A 13,996-nucleotide genomic window follows, 5' to 3' on the forward strand; every position below is an offset into this window, starting at 1 on the left:
GATTATTTTCCGTCTGTGGACTAATAAGACGAGTGGTTGTTTCAGTTCGACACTCTGGCAGATACAATCTGTGAAGCTGTGATGCTGTTAAAATTAGATGTGATTTACGACATTCAGCTCACTTACCAGAGACTTGATGTGGCTCTGCACCGAGTGGTTGTCACGACACAGATTGGCCATGAGACCGAGGCATGGCATGATGATGTCGTCATTGTGAGACTGGCTGCGGTGCCAAAACACGAGGTAATACGGTTAGTTGAATGTCTGAAAATACGCAGTGACGCCTTTAGTTACGTCGGGTTGTATAATGGTCGAAGGGAAATGTGGTTCTTACATGTTGGTTACCAGAAAAGTGATGAGCTCATGGATGTAGTTTGTAGACTGGAAGACGCGAGTGTTGTAAGTCAGTTTCTGTAGCACCTGCAAACACTGAGAGACACATAACGAGACAGCATCACAACAATAAATCTATCAGTGAAGATTTACCATGCATAGATTTTATTTCCACCATTTATTTTCTTTTAGGCTTAAATTAATTTAATATATGTACAAGCCACCATCTGCTCTGCCTCTATACAGAACACAAACATAAACTATATAAGAAAGAAGCTCTGTTTATAAGTTAGTAAAACACTGCATATTACAACATTTTTAGAGGTAAGATAAGATAGACTTAGGAAATTCACTTCATATAGCAGCTCCAGATACAACAGAGAAGAAATACACATTAAAAAGAACAAAATTAAATGGACACCTATCAAGAATCAGGGGTTGAGAACATCATCCGTTACTCAAATGTTGCATTAGTGCTTTAAATGCATATTGAAAACCTACTGTACACAGAGGAGACGTGACGAGACTCACCTGCAGCACCAGGGGTTCACCTGGTGTGGCGTTGTGACAGTGGATGATGGAGGCCAGGGTGCTGGTCACATTGAAGCTGCCGTGAAGAATCTCTCGACTGTTATCGTCGCAGGCTGAACGGAGAGAGAGAGAGAGAGAGAGAGAGCACACAGGGAAAGGGTTTTTGTTTCAGGGCCTTCAGGTTATATATGTGTGTGTGTGTGTGTGTACAGGTGTGCTCTACCTAGCTGTGCCAGCAGGGAGATGATGGAGCTCGTCAGGGTTGGGTTAGTGTTTGGGTTTCCAGCCAGCTCCACCAGCCCACTCACACACTCACTGGGCAGAATCTGGCCCGAGGACAACAGCTGGTCACATTTCAGACCTGAAACCTCCTGAAAACACACACAGGACACACATATAGGTAAATACAGGTGTAGGTGTGTACATTACAAACAACTTTCAACTTAAAGACACAATATACCCCCACTAATATTTTAATTTTGGTTTCATTCATACTGTCCTGTGCTCAGAGACAGCTCATACTGTGGGGCTCGCAAAGTCAATTAAGAAACCAATTAAGGGGCTTATGCAGAAAGTTATACAGTTAATATATACAATGATTGGTTGTCAGTGTTTATATTGTATTTATTTATACATGTGAGATATATATTGTGGTATTTATTTGTCTTGTTTCATTACAAACTCCTTCGTGCTGTCACAGGATGAAGATATAGTCCTCGTCTGGGTCAGAGGTGACTGTATGTATTCACCTTGAAATCAGCGGGAAAGAAAGCTTTCTTTGTATTTCTGTACGTGTATCGTTAAAATGTCCCTTTAACACAACAAGACCTTCTTTGGTTTATTCCAACCATCCATTAATCCACCCTGATGACCCCAGAGACCCAGACTCCCAGAGACCCTGACTCCCAGAGACCCTGACTCCGACAGACCCTGACTCCCAGAGACTCTGACTCCCACAGACCCTGACTCCCACAGACCCAGACTCCCACAGACCCAGACTCCCACAGACTCTGACTCCCACAGACCCAGACTCCCACAGACTCTGACTCCCACAGACCCTGACTCCCACAGACTCTGACTCCCACAGACTCTGACTCCCACAGACCCTGACTCCCACAGACTCTGACTCCCAGAGACTCTGACTCCCAGAGACTCTGACTCCCACAGACCCTGACTCCCACAGACTCTGACTCCCAGAGACTCTGACTCCCAGAGACTCTGACTCCCACAGACCCTGACTCCCACAGACTCTGACTCCCACAGACTCTGACTCCCACAGACCCTCACCCACAGACTCTGACTCCCACAGACTCTGACTCACACAGACTCTGACTCCCACAGACCCTGACTCCCACAGACTCTGACTCCCACAGACCCTGACTCCCACAGACCCTGACTCCCAGAGACCCTGACTCCCACAGACTCTGACTCCCACAGACCCTGACTCCCACAGACTCTGACTCCCACAGACCCTGACTCCCAGAGACTCTGACTCCCAGAGACTCTGACTCCCAGAGACTCTGACTCCCACAGACCCTGACTCCCACAGACTCTGACTCCCACAGACTCTGACTCCCACAGACCCTCACCCACAGACTCTGACTCCCACAGACTCTGACTCACACAGACTCTGACTCCCACAGACCCCTGACTCCCACAGACCCTGACTCCCAGAGACTCTGACTCCCAGAGACTCTGACTCCCACAGACTCTGACTCCCAGAGACCCTGACTCCCACAGACCCTGACTCCCACAGACCCTGACTCCCACAGACCCTGACTCCCACAGACTCTGACTCCCACAGACTCTGACTCCCACAGACTCTGACTCCCACAGACCCTCACCCACAGACTCTGACTCCCACAGACCCTGACTCCCACAGACCCTGACTCCCACAGACCCTGACTCCCACAGACTCTGACTCCCACAGACTCTGACTCCCACAGACTCTGACTCCCACAGACTCTGACTCCCACAGACTCTGACTCCCACAGACTCTGACTCCCACAGACCCTCACCCACCTCCACTTGTCTCTGGAGCTGCGCTACGTGCTGCGCTGTCCTCCCGTCCCTGTACTGCTGCACAGCCAGCAACAGAGCCTTCAAACACGTGGTCATATCCATCCTGTAGAACAAAAACTCTTTCAGGTTATAAACACACAACAAAGCGTAAACAACGTAAACAACGTAAACAACGTCCATCTTTGTAGCTTTGTGTTGCTAGCAGTAGCTAACAAGCCTGTCAGCCTTTAGTTTCATGACAGCAGCAAATTAAACAACTTCATTTAAACATAACGTAACATTTTAAACCGCTGCTCGTTCACTTTAAACGATTATATAACACTCTGTTGGGGCTTTGTTTGTTGTAAACTACCTGTGGCGGTTTCCCTTCGTCCACAAACAACAGCAGCTACTTCCTCCCGCTCCGAGCTTCGAATGGGACCGGGACGTACCATGTTCGAGAAAGGGGAGACACGCCGTGTTAAATCTACATCGATAAGGCTTACTTTGATTTATGTACAATATAAACGACTAGATTATATAACTGTAGTTATTATCGCTTTAAATCAAAACAAGATAGAACAGTGTAATGTATTTTTCTTTTTTATTCAGCAAACTATAATTACACTCCCCCCTTTTACATGGCTTAAGCGAGTTCACGCAGGAATAGACGTAACCGGGGAGGGCGGAGCGAGAACCAGCCGTTGCTGTTCCCATGGTGATATAATATAATATAATATAATATAAATCAATATAATATAATATAATATAATATAAATCAATATAATATAATATAATATAATATAATATAATATAATATAATATAATATAAATCAATATAATATAATCTAATATAATATAATATATTATAATATAATATATTATAATATAATATAAATCAATATAATATAATATAATATAATATAAATTAATATAAATTAATATAATTTAATTTAATATAATATAATATAATATAATATAAATCAATATAATATAATATAATATAATATAAATTAATATAATATAATATAATATAATATAAATCAATATATTTAATATATTATAATATAATATAATATAAATCAATACAATTTAATATATTATATTATAATATAATATAAATCAATATAATTTAATTTAATTTAATTTAATATAATATACATTAACATAATTAATATAATATTTAATTAAACAAAGTAAAATAAAATAAAGGTTGTTTCCTTTTTTTGTATTATGAGTTTAATTTATATTTTAATTCAACGTGATTAAATCATTTTAAAAAAATCAAATTTCAATACTAATATAAATATTTGAAAGTATATAAATAAGGATTCCTTAAATGTGACCAAGATGCAGAGTGTGACAAAAAGGGCAACATACATGATGAAAATACAAGACAACTCCTCTGATTTTATCTTTTGCACATTGCAAATATCATCATATGTGATATGTCGTCATATGTTTGCACATTCTTGTACAGCTCTTCACACATTTAAATATCTGACCATATTGTGCATATTGTCTGTCTTTTTATATCTGTATATATTGTCTCTGTTTCTATCTTTGTTTGTATTTTTCTATATTTAATTCCTATGCACCAACTCACCAAGGCAAATTCCTTGTATGTGAAAACCAACTTAAACCTGATTCTGACACAATTAAACTTGGTATTCTTTGCAGATATGCTGCCAGCTTTAATGGTTAGTGTATGTTTATATATGTGTGTGTGTGTGTGTGTGTGTGTGTGTGTGTGTGTGTGTGTGTGTGTGTGTGTGTGTGTGTGTGTGTGTGTGTGTGTTGGTGCAGACGCTGCCTCTGTGTCTGTGTGTGGAAACTGTGGTTTGACCAAGCATATAGTCTCAAACCCACAGCTGACTTGTTCTGCTTTTTTTCATGTATTTTTGTTGTCTTCCTCTGCACTTGTTTGATCAGAAATTGCTCATCAATGTAAAACATAAGGCACATGCATTCACTTTAAACATGCAACATCTCATAAATCTCTCAAAAAAACTAAATCAGTGTCCAGAAATGATGCCCTGCCCTGTTTAAAATTAATTAACAAACACTTAAAAAGGTAAAATACAGCGACCCTGGCGCTGCTTGAGATGGAAGGGTGTGAGAACAGACACAGGATGTGTGATGATGTTTTTGTCCATACAGAAAATGACACATAGAAGTGGTCTGACTGGGTAACACATACATCAGCATATACAAACTTAACATCATAATACAAAGCAAGAAATGATAGAAAATCCAGTTTCTTATGTCTGGAAGAGTGGTCATTTTAATCACACATTATCACAGCGGAAACATTTCATACTCATATTTATAGAAAGTGAGGAAAGACTTTAATGTCTCCTTAAAAACAAAAAAAGTTGCATTAATATCAACTATTTCCTGCATCCTTAAGGTCTTCAGTAATACAAATACATGGAACGTCTGACGAGTGGTAAGCAACAGCAGCCAGACAACAAGTCACTGTGATACAAGAAGCATTATTTATGTCAATTGCTCAGAAGAAATAAGATATATCATTCACTTCTCTGGTTTCACAGAAGTGAACACAGTGTGAGTTCACACCAAAGTTTTGGTTTCTGTTTTTGTCTTCTGTTTTAATCAAACCTCGTTGCGTTATCATTTACTGCTCTACTTTCAGTAAATGATAACGCAAAAAGGTTCAACAAAGGACAGAGAATGTCAATAAAAACTTACAGATGACAGATTTCGGACAATAGGTTAAAAAAAACAGACTCATTACTATTATATTATATTATATATTACAGTTCATTTTATCATTTAACTGTATATTTAGCACTTTAATCTCTGCCACACACCCAAAATATGTCTCATGTTAGATAGATAGATATACTTTATTGATCCCAAGCTGGGAAATTGCAGTTAATACTGCATGTTTGAAATGTTACACAACCCTAAATATAGTCCAAATTATATGCTTATGGTTTCACTATGTCAAGTTAAAGTTACCATGAAACTTCCTTAAAAGATATTAATAAATTGGCCCAGTTAAAATATATATTAATATAGCAGACAGAGTATGTCTTAAATTCACTGGAACAAAATGCTGTTAAATTATGAGAGCAACATCACGTTTCCCATTAAAACAGTACAATAGTGTAAAAGCAATGCATTGTGGGTAATATTCGTCGTTTCTCAAGTGGCCTGTGAACAAATGCTGTCAAATATATGGTTAAATCCTAATTTATTAAAAGAATCAACACAGATGTTAATCTCTGTGAAGTAAGAATAGTGTGTATTTAGAAACTGCAGCTTCTCACTGGCCGTAAACAACATTTAACACTTATTGTTACTCAATAGAGTCGGACAAACAACTTATTCACACACCGGCGGTTCACCACAGGTCCTGCGTGTCGTTGGTTTCTTTGAGTGCATCACTTTCTTGAGCACATGCTTTTGAATCACCAGAGGTTGTGACAGCGCTCTCTCTCTCTCCCTCGCTCTCTCTGGTGGTCGGAGCATTTCTGAGCAGGAGAGGAGCAACGAAACCCACTCCTACCACACACTTAAGGTTCTCTAAAGTCCAAACTAATATTATGTGTGTATTAAAGCCTGATATATCTTCTTCCTCTGGGCCACAGAGCCACACTGTTGCACTGAGTCACGTTACCACCTTTTTTTCTTTATTCAGTGACACATACACCATCCTGCTGCCCCACTAGAGAACCAAAAGTAGATTAATCAGAAAATAGCCTCTAATAAATGCACTGTTTTTTTGTTTTTGTATGTTTGCTTTATGAGAAAAGTACAGTGATGAAATTAAGAAACCTTTTTAAAAAAAAGATTCACCTCTTCAGTGGGAACCAGTGAGCTTTGGGCTGCGACACACAGATAGAGGAAGTCAGAAAGTCTTGAGAGACACTGTAGGTTTTGTCTTTTCTGAGAATTTGTTGAGAATGAAAATAAAAACATATATACCAAGAAAAACATGAGAAATATACTTTGTGCCACTTCTCGACAGTCTATGTTTCTACATTCATCTTGAAAAAACACAAAATGACCTCTGACTGTGTTAAAGTTAGAAGTTGTAAGTCACCTAATACTTAAACACGGAAACTTTCCATCGCCTGGATGACTACCGGTATGTCTTTTGTGATATGAGTAGATCTGCATCAATGACTTCCTTTAATAGATCTTAAGATTTTAAACATGCAAATTATCTATATTTAGCATTTAAAATCAAATTTGAGGCTTTTTTTTCTCATCACACCTAACTGTAAGTCAGTGTCTCACTGTAGGTGTCAAAAACATGTCATACCAATGCTCAGCTGAACAGAAATAACATACCGACACAGTGCACGCGCATAACTGCAAAGACAGCTGCAGAAAGACAAGAAAAACTAATGAATAATATATATATATAATAGAATAATAGAATAAAATAGAACAAGACTAAGATTCTACAGCTAAATGCTAACGTTAGCCTTCTAACATCCCCACAGTTTAGGACAACTTGCTGATGCTAATGCAGGTTAGGCATGTTTACCCTCTTTGTTTAGCGTGTTAGCATGTTAAATATCACTAAACACAAAGTTTGTAGTCACAAAATAAACATTAGAACAAATAATGGAGCTATCTTAAAAAGTACAAGAGATCAACAAAGTGATTACAGTTCATCCACTGGGGACCTTAAATGTCTAAAGATACTTCAGTCTGGACGGCAGTCGTGGACGGGATCATAACTATGTTCCCGATGTTCAAATCAGTGTCTAAAGAACATTGCTGAGAACATAAAACCCTTCGAAAGGTCTCTTCCAGGTGTCATATTGAGCTGAGGAACATAGATAGGCTCCGAAAGTGGACACAGGCACCAAAGAACAAGTAAAAAAAATATATAGTTAACATAACTTGACTTCCCTTTAATGGACAGGAAAGGGGTCAAGAGAGGGGATTCGAACCCTCGGCTGCCGCAGCCTCGGTTCATGGGGCTCCAGCTCTACCAGGTGAGGCCTTAATGTATTATAATTACAGGAGCACAAGCAGACGAAGAGTTCCTTCTTCAGCGTCTGTCCATTTGTCCAAGTTTCTTATTCATTATTCTGAATCTGAGTCAGTCTGAGAACCTGTCATCCTTGTTTAGGTGCCCGTAGTTCAACCCCCCCACCCCCAAACGTCTTATCCTCATGTGTTTGATGCAGAAAGTCAGAGTTGTTCAGGAAGGAAGGACTTCGACGTACTCAGATAGATCCGGAGCATCTGGAGGAAAATGGAGAAAAAAAGGTCAAAAATAAAACCACAAATCAAAAGGAGACGCCGTGAAGAGATTAAACATGTGACTTACTCTCATAGTCGTGGTCTTCTTCAGCTGCAGGCGGTTGCTCCCTCTGTGGCGCCGGCTCCCTCTGCGGCACCGCTTCAGGTTGGGGTTGTCTTTGGGCCTGGATCAACAAGGCCGTCTTCCTTTTGACGGAGTGGCGCAGGTGTATGGCGAGGCCTTGGTTCCTCCTTTTATAGTGACGGATCAGATCTTCCAAAGTCTTAAAACTCGTCTCCTGCAAACCTCCTGCGGCCTAAAAGGTACAACAACAGAGATTTAGTTTAAAATCATTTAAAACAGCTTTGATTTATCATTTCAGCTCTAATGGTGCATTCACAGTGTGTCGGAATAATCTGAGAAATTAGCTCCCAAGTGGGAACAAAAACTGTAAAAGTCAGCGAAAATGTTGGTGCCCGAATCCTGACATGTCGCCATATTGTGACATGTAATTTGTAATGTGGTTATAACTGTTAGTTGCTGTCCACACAGAATGACCTAGATTAGTTAGAAAGGTTATTTATCAGCATTAACCCGGATAATAAGTGAGGTAAAGCCATATTTTAATGGTTTTAGGGAATTTCCCTCTAATATAAAGCTTCAATCTGCGTCAGCTTCCTTTGATAACAACATGTATCTTTACTATTCAAATTTATAACATCTATTTTGTTGACTTATAACTCATGAACACAAATATTTAGATAGAAAAAGCCCCAAAAAGTCACATTTAATACTAAAACCTAATTTAAAAGTACATTTTAACATAAAAAATCTAAAGCTGTGGAGGCCTGATCACCAGTCAGAGTTGACACTTCATCACCAAATAAAATCTCTGTAGTCATTCAGAGATCTGGAGGCAAAAACTCTGTTTACATTTAACATTTGTATAGATTTAAGAGATGCTTGCTTTGACTGGAAAAAAAAAAAACAGTATCAAACAGTATCCTCTATCAGCCCATCAGCGTGGCACAAAGTGGAGTATTTGTGTTAAACTGACGTCAGAGGAGTTTCCTGTGCAACGTGGGGGTGAGCCTGACCTACTGAGTTTCCATTTGTAATGTTCCTTTAAGGACGTAAACATCTGTCTAATAGATTAAATATATGAAGTGGGAAAATCTGTGGTTTCCAGATTTATTCAGGCTGAACTCTTAAAGAACTGACAAACATTTAAGAGTTGCTCTGAAAACAGTAAATATGTTGGATTATGAGGAACTTCTCACTCATTTTTTTTACCATATTTTACTTTATTGTGTTGTTTTATTCCTGTTTATAACTGAAGCTCCAGTGTGTAACAGCTGAATATAACATTCATAGCTGTGTTTTCATTCGCGTAAAATCTCCTGAATGTAAGATAAGCCCGCCATGTTGAACTCACGTGTGTCTACAGAAGCCCAGAAAGGACCAACACTGTTTTGTGGTCGCTGGTATCTCTACGACTCTACCTCGTCTGGCATCGACAGACTTTGGTCTCGGTCGAACTCGTTCAGCAGCAGAAGGCTGTTAGCTGTTAGTTTGGTTTTGGTTTTCTTGCTTCAATTGTGGTATTCCTGTAAGAAAACCTTCTGTTCAGAAACAATACTGTGGTCACGTCCTCAGTATTGTTTCTTTATCAGGCCAAAGTCTAAAGTTGGAAATGTTTCCTGATTTCAATCATAAAGAACCCAAAAGAATCTGACCGAAACATTTGACTAACTAACTTTTAATACTTGCTGCAGACACATTTTGTATTGGGGTTCAATATTCAGCTCTACAAAGCTCTCAGTGTTTGTTTGGACACTAACAGAGTAGAAGGAGGGCTTCAAAACAGCATTTAGGCGGAGATTAAACTTACAGAACATACAACTGAGCAGTCAGTTAAATAAATGAATTTAACATGCAATGTGCGTCCGTCTTACCAGGAGAGTAAAGTGTCCAGCGTGTGTCTGCAGCAGTCTGTAGGTATACACCACCTTGTGTTTACTGCAAAGAGAACCAACATACAGACTTTTAACCATCGATGGTATAAAGAATGATGATAAAACATCTGCTCAAACATTCCTCGTTACTTTATTAGTTACTCCCTGTAAGAAGTAGTTTGTTACCGTCGTGAAATCGCCTGAGATCGAGTATTACGAAGCATTTAATGAGCCAAACGCTGGAGTCACTATGGCTTTATTGAACGTCTTTATCACTAAAGCCGTGGTTATACCTAGAGCTGGGAATAGATAAGATTTTATTGATACTAACACAATTATTGATTCTGCTCATCGGTCTGATTCTTTGTTGATTCCCTTTAATAATATCTGATACATTGTCTGAGTGGAAAGAAATAAACCCACGCATTCTCAACTGTTCTCTCTGAATCTGAACACATCGTAGAACCAGACTACAGTTGTAGTAGTTTGTTTCTTCCTCTGAAAGTTTCCAGCAGCGTAGACATATAAGTTTGACATCACTGTATTTGCAGACATCTGCAAGGAAAAAAACACAGATGAGCTCGGTGGCACACGATTCAGATGGATCGGACAATTCGGAACCGGTGTTTAACTGGAACCGGTACTCAATTTCCAGGAGTGACGGCCGGTTCCTCCTCGGAGTCGGCACAAGACTGAGCAGGCCGAAGAGCCGCTCCACTAGAGGATCATTGGATATTCAATTCAGTTTTATTTGTATAGCGCCAATTCATAATAAAAGTTTAAAACACACTTTTCAAATAGAGCAGGTCTACACCGAACTCCTTATAACATTATTCACAGAGACCCAACAGTTCCCGCCATGAGCAAGCACTTGGCGGCGGCGGCGGCTGCATATTGTATAGAACCAGTCTCCATCTCTGAACCCGACTTTAAATACTGAGTTTGAGGAAGCTGTATCCTCCTCATCGAAAGCAAAAACAAGTTGCGCAAAAGTGCATGAAAGTGCACATTTTATTATTTTCCATTGAGTAGATAATTGAGGAACTTAAGTAACATGAGTAACGACTTTTACACTGCTGATCAATCCTCCGTCCGCTGTCACACCTGAAGGCATTTCTCTATCATTAGAGAAGCATTTTCTTTATGTTTAATTATTGCTGCACGAGAGTCGCTTTGTATTTGAGGCCGAGGCAGCAACCGACCACAACAAGTCTGTGGTGCAAACATACAGGTCTTTAAACCAACTTTGACCAAAGGAAATCTATTATTGTTATAAAGTATGGCAAGACTCTGCTTGTTCATGCAATATTTAACAAATGTCTGTTGTTGAGTGAATTATTTGGGGTAAAATGTCACAAACACATAGTTACAAACAAAGATCTTGTGAAATTATTTGATTTACAAAACACAAGATAAAGGTTCTTGTTCATGGATATATTGTTCATTAACTAGTTTAATATAAATAAACTCTCTGATTTAACATCTCTGTTTCAGAATTCACCCAAAAACAAGTTAGTGTCTTCTGAAATCCTCTCTTGAAATTAAGTTATTGATTTTAAATCAAAGTAAACTGAAAATAAAACTCAAGTATAACCTGAAAATACACACGAGAGTCTGTTTATATATTAAAACTAATACCAACATTTCCATAACAGGAAAGAAACAGGTACAGCCACAACAGTGTACTCACTAAACACACAGACACATGGCTCCCTGGATGGTCTCGCTGTCTCGGATCAGGTAGGCTCCATCCTTGTTCTTCTTTCCCAGAAGCTCCTCACACTCCTTCTTGCTGATGGCACCGTGGTAGCACACCGGCATAGCTGCTGCCATGGCGAGGAGAAAACTGTAACATCCACCACACCAAAAACCCCGGCTCACCCACCCTCTTGCTTTCTCAGCACAGCTGCATGTCTAGGAACAGCGGCTCTGCGGTCCCTTGAGGTTTGATAGAAGAGCCATAGATGTCCAGGTGTGGTGGTTCTGATGGTGGATTCTGTTCCCTCGAGTCCGCAGCAGAGAGGGAAGAAGAGGAAGGAAGCGAAGACAGGTCAGTGCTCGACGCATGGAGGTGTTCAGCTGAGTGAAAGAACAGAGAGAAAAACCACTGAGTTGGCCTGACAGTTTCACAGGAAGTGTGTGTGTGTGTGTGTGTGTGTGTGTGTGAGAGAGAGAGAGAGAGAGAGAGAGAGAGAGAGAGAGAGAGAGAGAGAGAGAGAGAGAGAGAGAGATACAAAATATTTTATGAAGGAAATTGACACCACAGTGATAAGTTTATTTGTAGAGCACCATCTTTTAAAAACAGAATTCAAAGAGCACTATGGAATAATTCAGGAGGTCGTAATGGACACACACACACACACAGACACACACACACACACACACACACACACACACACACACACAGACACACAGACACACACACACACACACACACACACACACACACACACACACACACACACACACACAGACACACACACACACACACACACAGACACACAGACACACACACACACACACACACACACACACACACACACACACACACAGACACACACACACACACACACACACACACACACACACACACACACACACACAAACACACAAGTTAAACTGCAGAAAACAAACCTCAAATCAGCAGATTGATCTCCAGATATTGATTAAACCCCGGCAGTGTAGTCAGAAGTAAAAGACTTGATCAGCTTTCGGAATAATAATAATGTATAAAGTTTCACAGGATTATAATTATTAACGTGTTTATCTCTTTAAGGTTGCAGCTGATAGGTGGAGCTACTTTAAACTACAATCAGTGATCAAACTGGGATCTTATAATCAATAAAAACTTATTTTCATGTTGTTCCAACTTCTTCTACTACCCACTGAAGGACCTCTGTTTGAAAACCACTCAACCAATCAGATGTCTTCTGATACCTTTCTAAAAATATTACCTACAACGTCCTCAAAAAACTAAAATTTGACTATCTGCTTGACAAATTCTCTTAAAAAATTATTATTTCCTGACACTTGATGGTGAATATCACCACCTCACATTAAAAAAGTTCACTTTCTATCTTATACAATCTAAATTATACGTGCTGTGGCCAAAATGAGCCACTATAAGTCAACAGCCTTCTGACGTCTATCATATGTTCATATGTTCTGCTACTGCTGCCATCTGAAGGGAACATGAGACGTGAATACTAAAGTCCAAAAACCAAATGCTTTTAAATGATATTTAACATATTGTTATGTTGAATATGCACATTATTGTCCAAACCAACACACTCAAGTTACAGTTAGAATACAGACCAGCATGGCTACCAAGAAGCTGTGGATGCAGCTATTAATATTGAAAATACTTAATATTGAATAAAACACTTAAGATAAACAGTCAAAAATATGTTTTTATTTTTTTTTAATTGAATATAAATTAATTATAATTGTTATTATTATTTTTAATCAGCAGCTTTCCACTATCAAATACATATAAATAGACTTTTAAACGTTGTTAATTTGTGCTTTTATTTTATTTATTTTAAGCCGGGTGGGGGGGGGGCGTGTTCTTGTTGCCAGGCAACGTGACGCGGAACTTACGGGGCGGACCAAACATCCCAACAGCTAGCTTTAACGGCTAGCTAGCTAATCCGAGTAGTTACTTAATGGCCTGAAAGTAGAAATAAATCCTCCCCAGTGCTGTAAACTGGACTTTATAACATTTATACATTTATTACATTAACTGGTAATTCATTCAGCTGTTTAACGGACGGTAATGTCCGGTAGTAACAGAGTGGGAGTTGAATTTGTGGCTGAAAACGAAGCTAAAGGTGAGCTAACGACATTTAAAGGTTTATCTTCATCAACAGCCTCTCTGACTTCAGTCTGTTTCATTGTTCCTCCCGCTGTACTGTTGGCTGTGTAGATGGAGGAGGAAGGAGGAGGA

The 13,996-nt window shown here is 39.4% G+C and overlaps 2 protein-coding genes across 2 annotated transcripts in view; both read right to left on the reverse strand.

Annotated features, from left to right (window-relative positions):
* Positions 1-3,308, reverse strand: part of cip2a (cellular inhibitor of PP2A) — a 14,677-nt gene extending 11,369 nt beyond the window's left edge. The window contains exons 1-6 of the mRNA XM_051393363.1: positions 3,239-3,308; positions 2,887-2,989; positions 1,088-1,235; positions 865-977; positions 335-429; positions 127-223 (exon numbers count right to left, since the gene is read on the reverse strand). Coding sequence (XP_051249323.1) covers positions 127-223; positions 335-429; positions 865-977; positions 1,088-1,235; positions 2,887-2,988 — 555 coding nt within the window. The 5' untranslated portion in view covers position 2,989; positions 3,239-3,308. The remainder of the gene's footprint in view (positions 1-126; positions 224-334; positions 430-864; positions 978-1,087; positions 1,236-2,886; positions 2,990-3,238) is intronic.
* Positions 3,309-5,122: 1,814 nt separating this feature from the next.
* si:ch73-264p11.1 (uncharacterized protein LOC100000923 homolog) lies at positions 5,123-12,176 on the reverse strand. The gene is made up of 4 exons (XM_051393464.1): positions 11,741-12,176; positions 10,051-10,114; positions 8,183-8,411; positions 5,123-8,097 (listed from the first exon to the last, which is right to left on the reverse strand). The coding sequence occupies exons 1-4, from the start codon at positions 11,881-11,883 to the stop codon at positions 8,054-8,056; spliced, it is 480 nt and encodes a 159-aa protein (XP_051249424.1). The 5' UTR covers positions 11,884-12,176; the 3' UTR covers positions 5,123-8,053.
* Positions 12,177-13,996: the final 1,820 nt, after the last annotated feature.

The sequence above is a fragment of the Dicentrarchus labrax genome, unplaced genomic scaffold (assembly GCF_905237075.1).
Source record: "Dicentrarchus labrax unplaced genomic scaffold, dlabrax2021, whole genome shotgun sequence".
NCBI classification, from domain to species: domain Eukaryota; kingdom Metazoa; phylum Chordata; class Actinopteri; family Moronidae; genus Dicentrarchus; species Dicentrarchus labrax.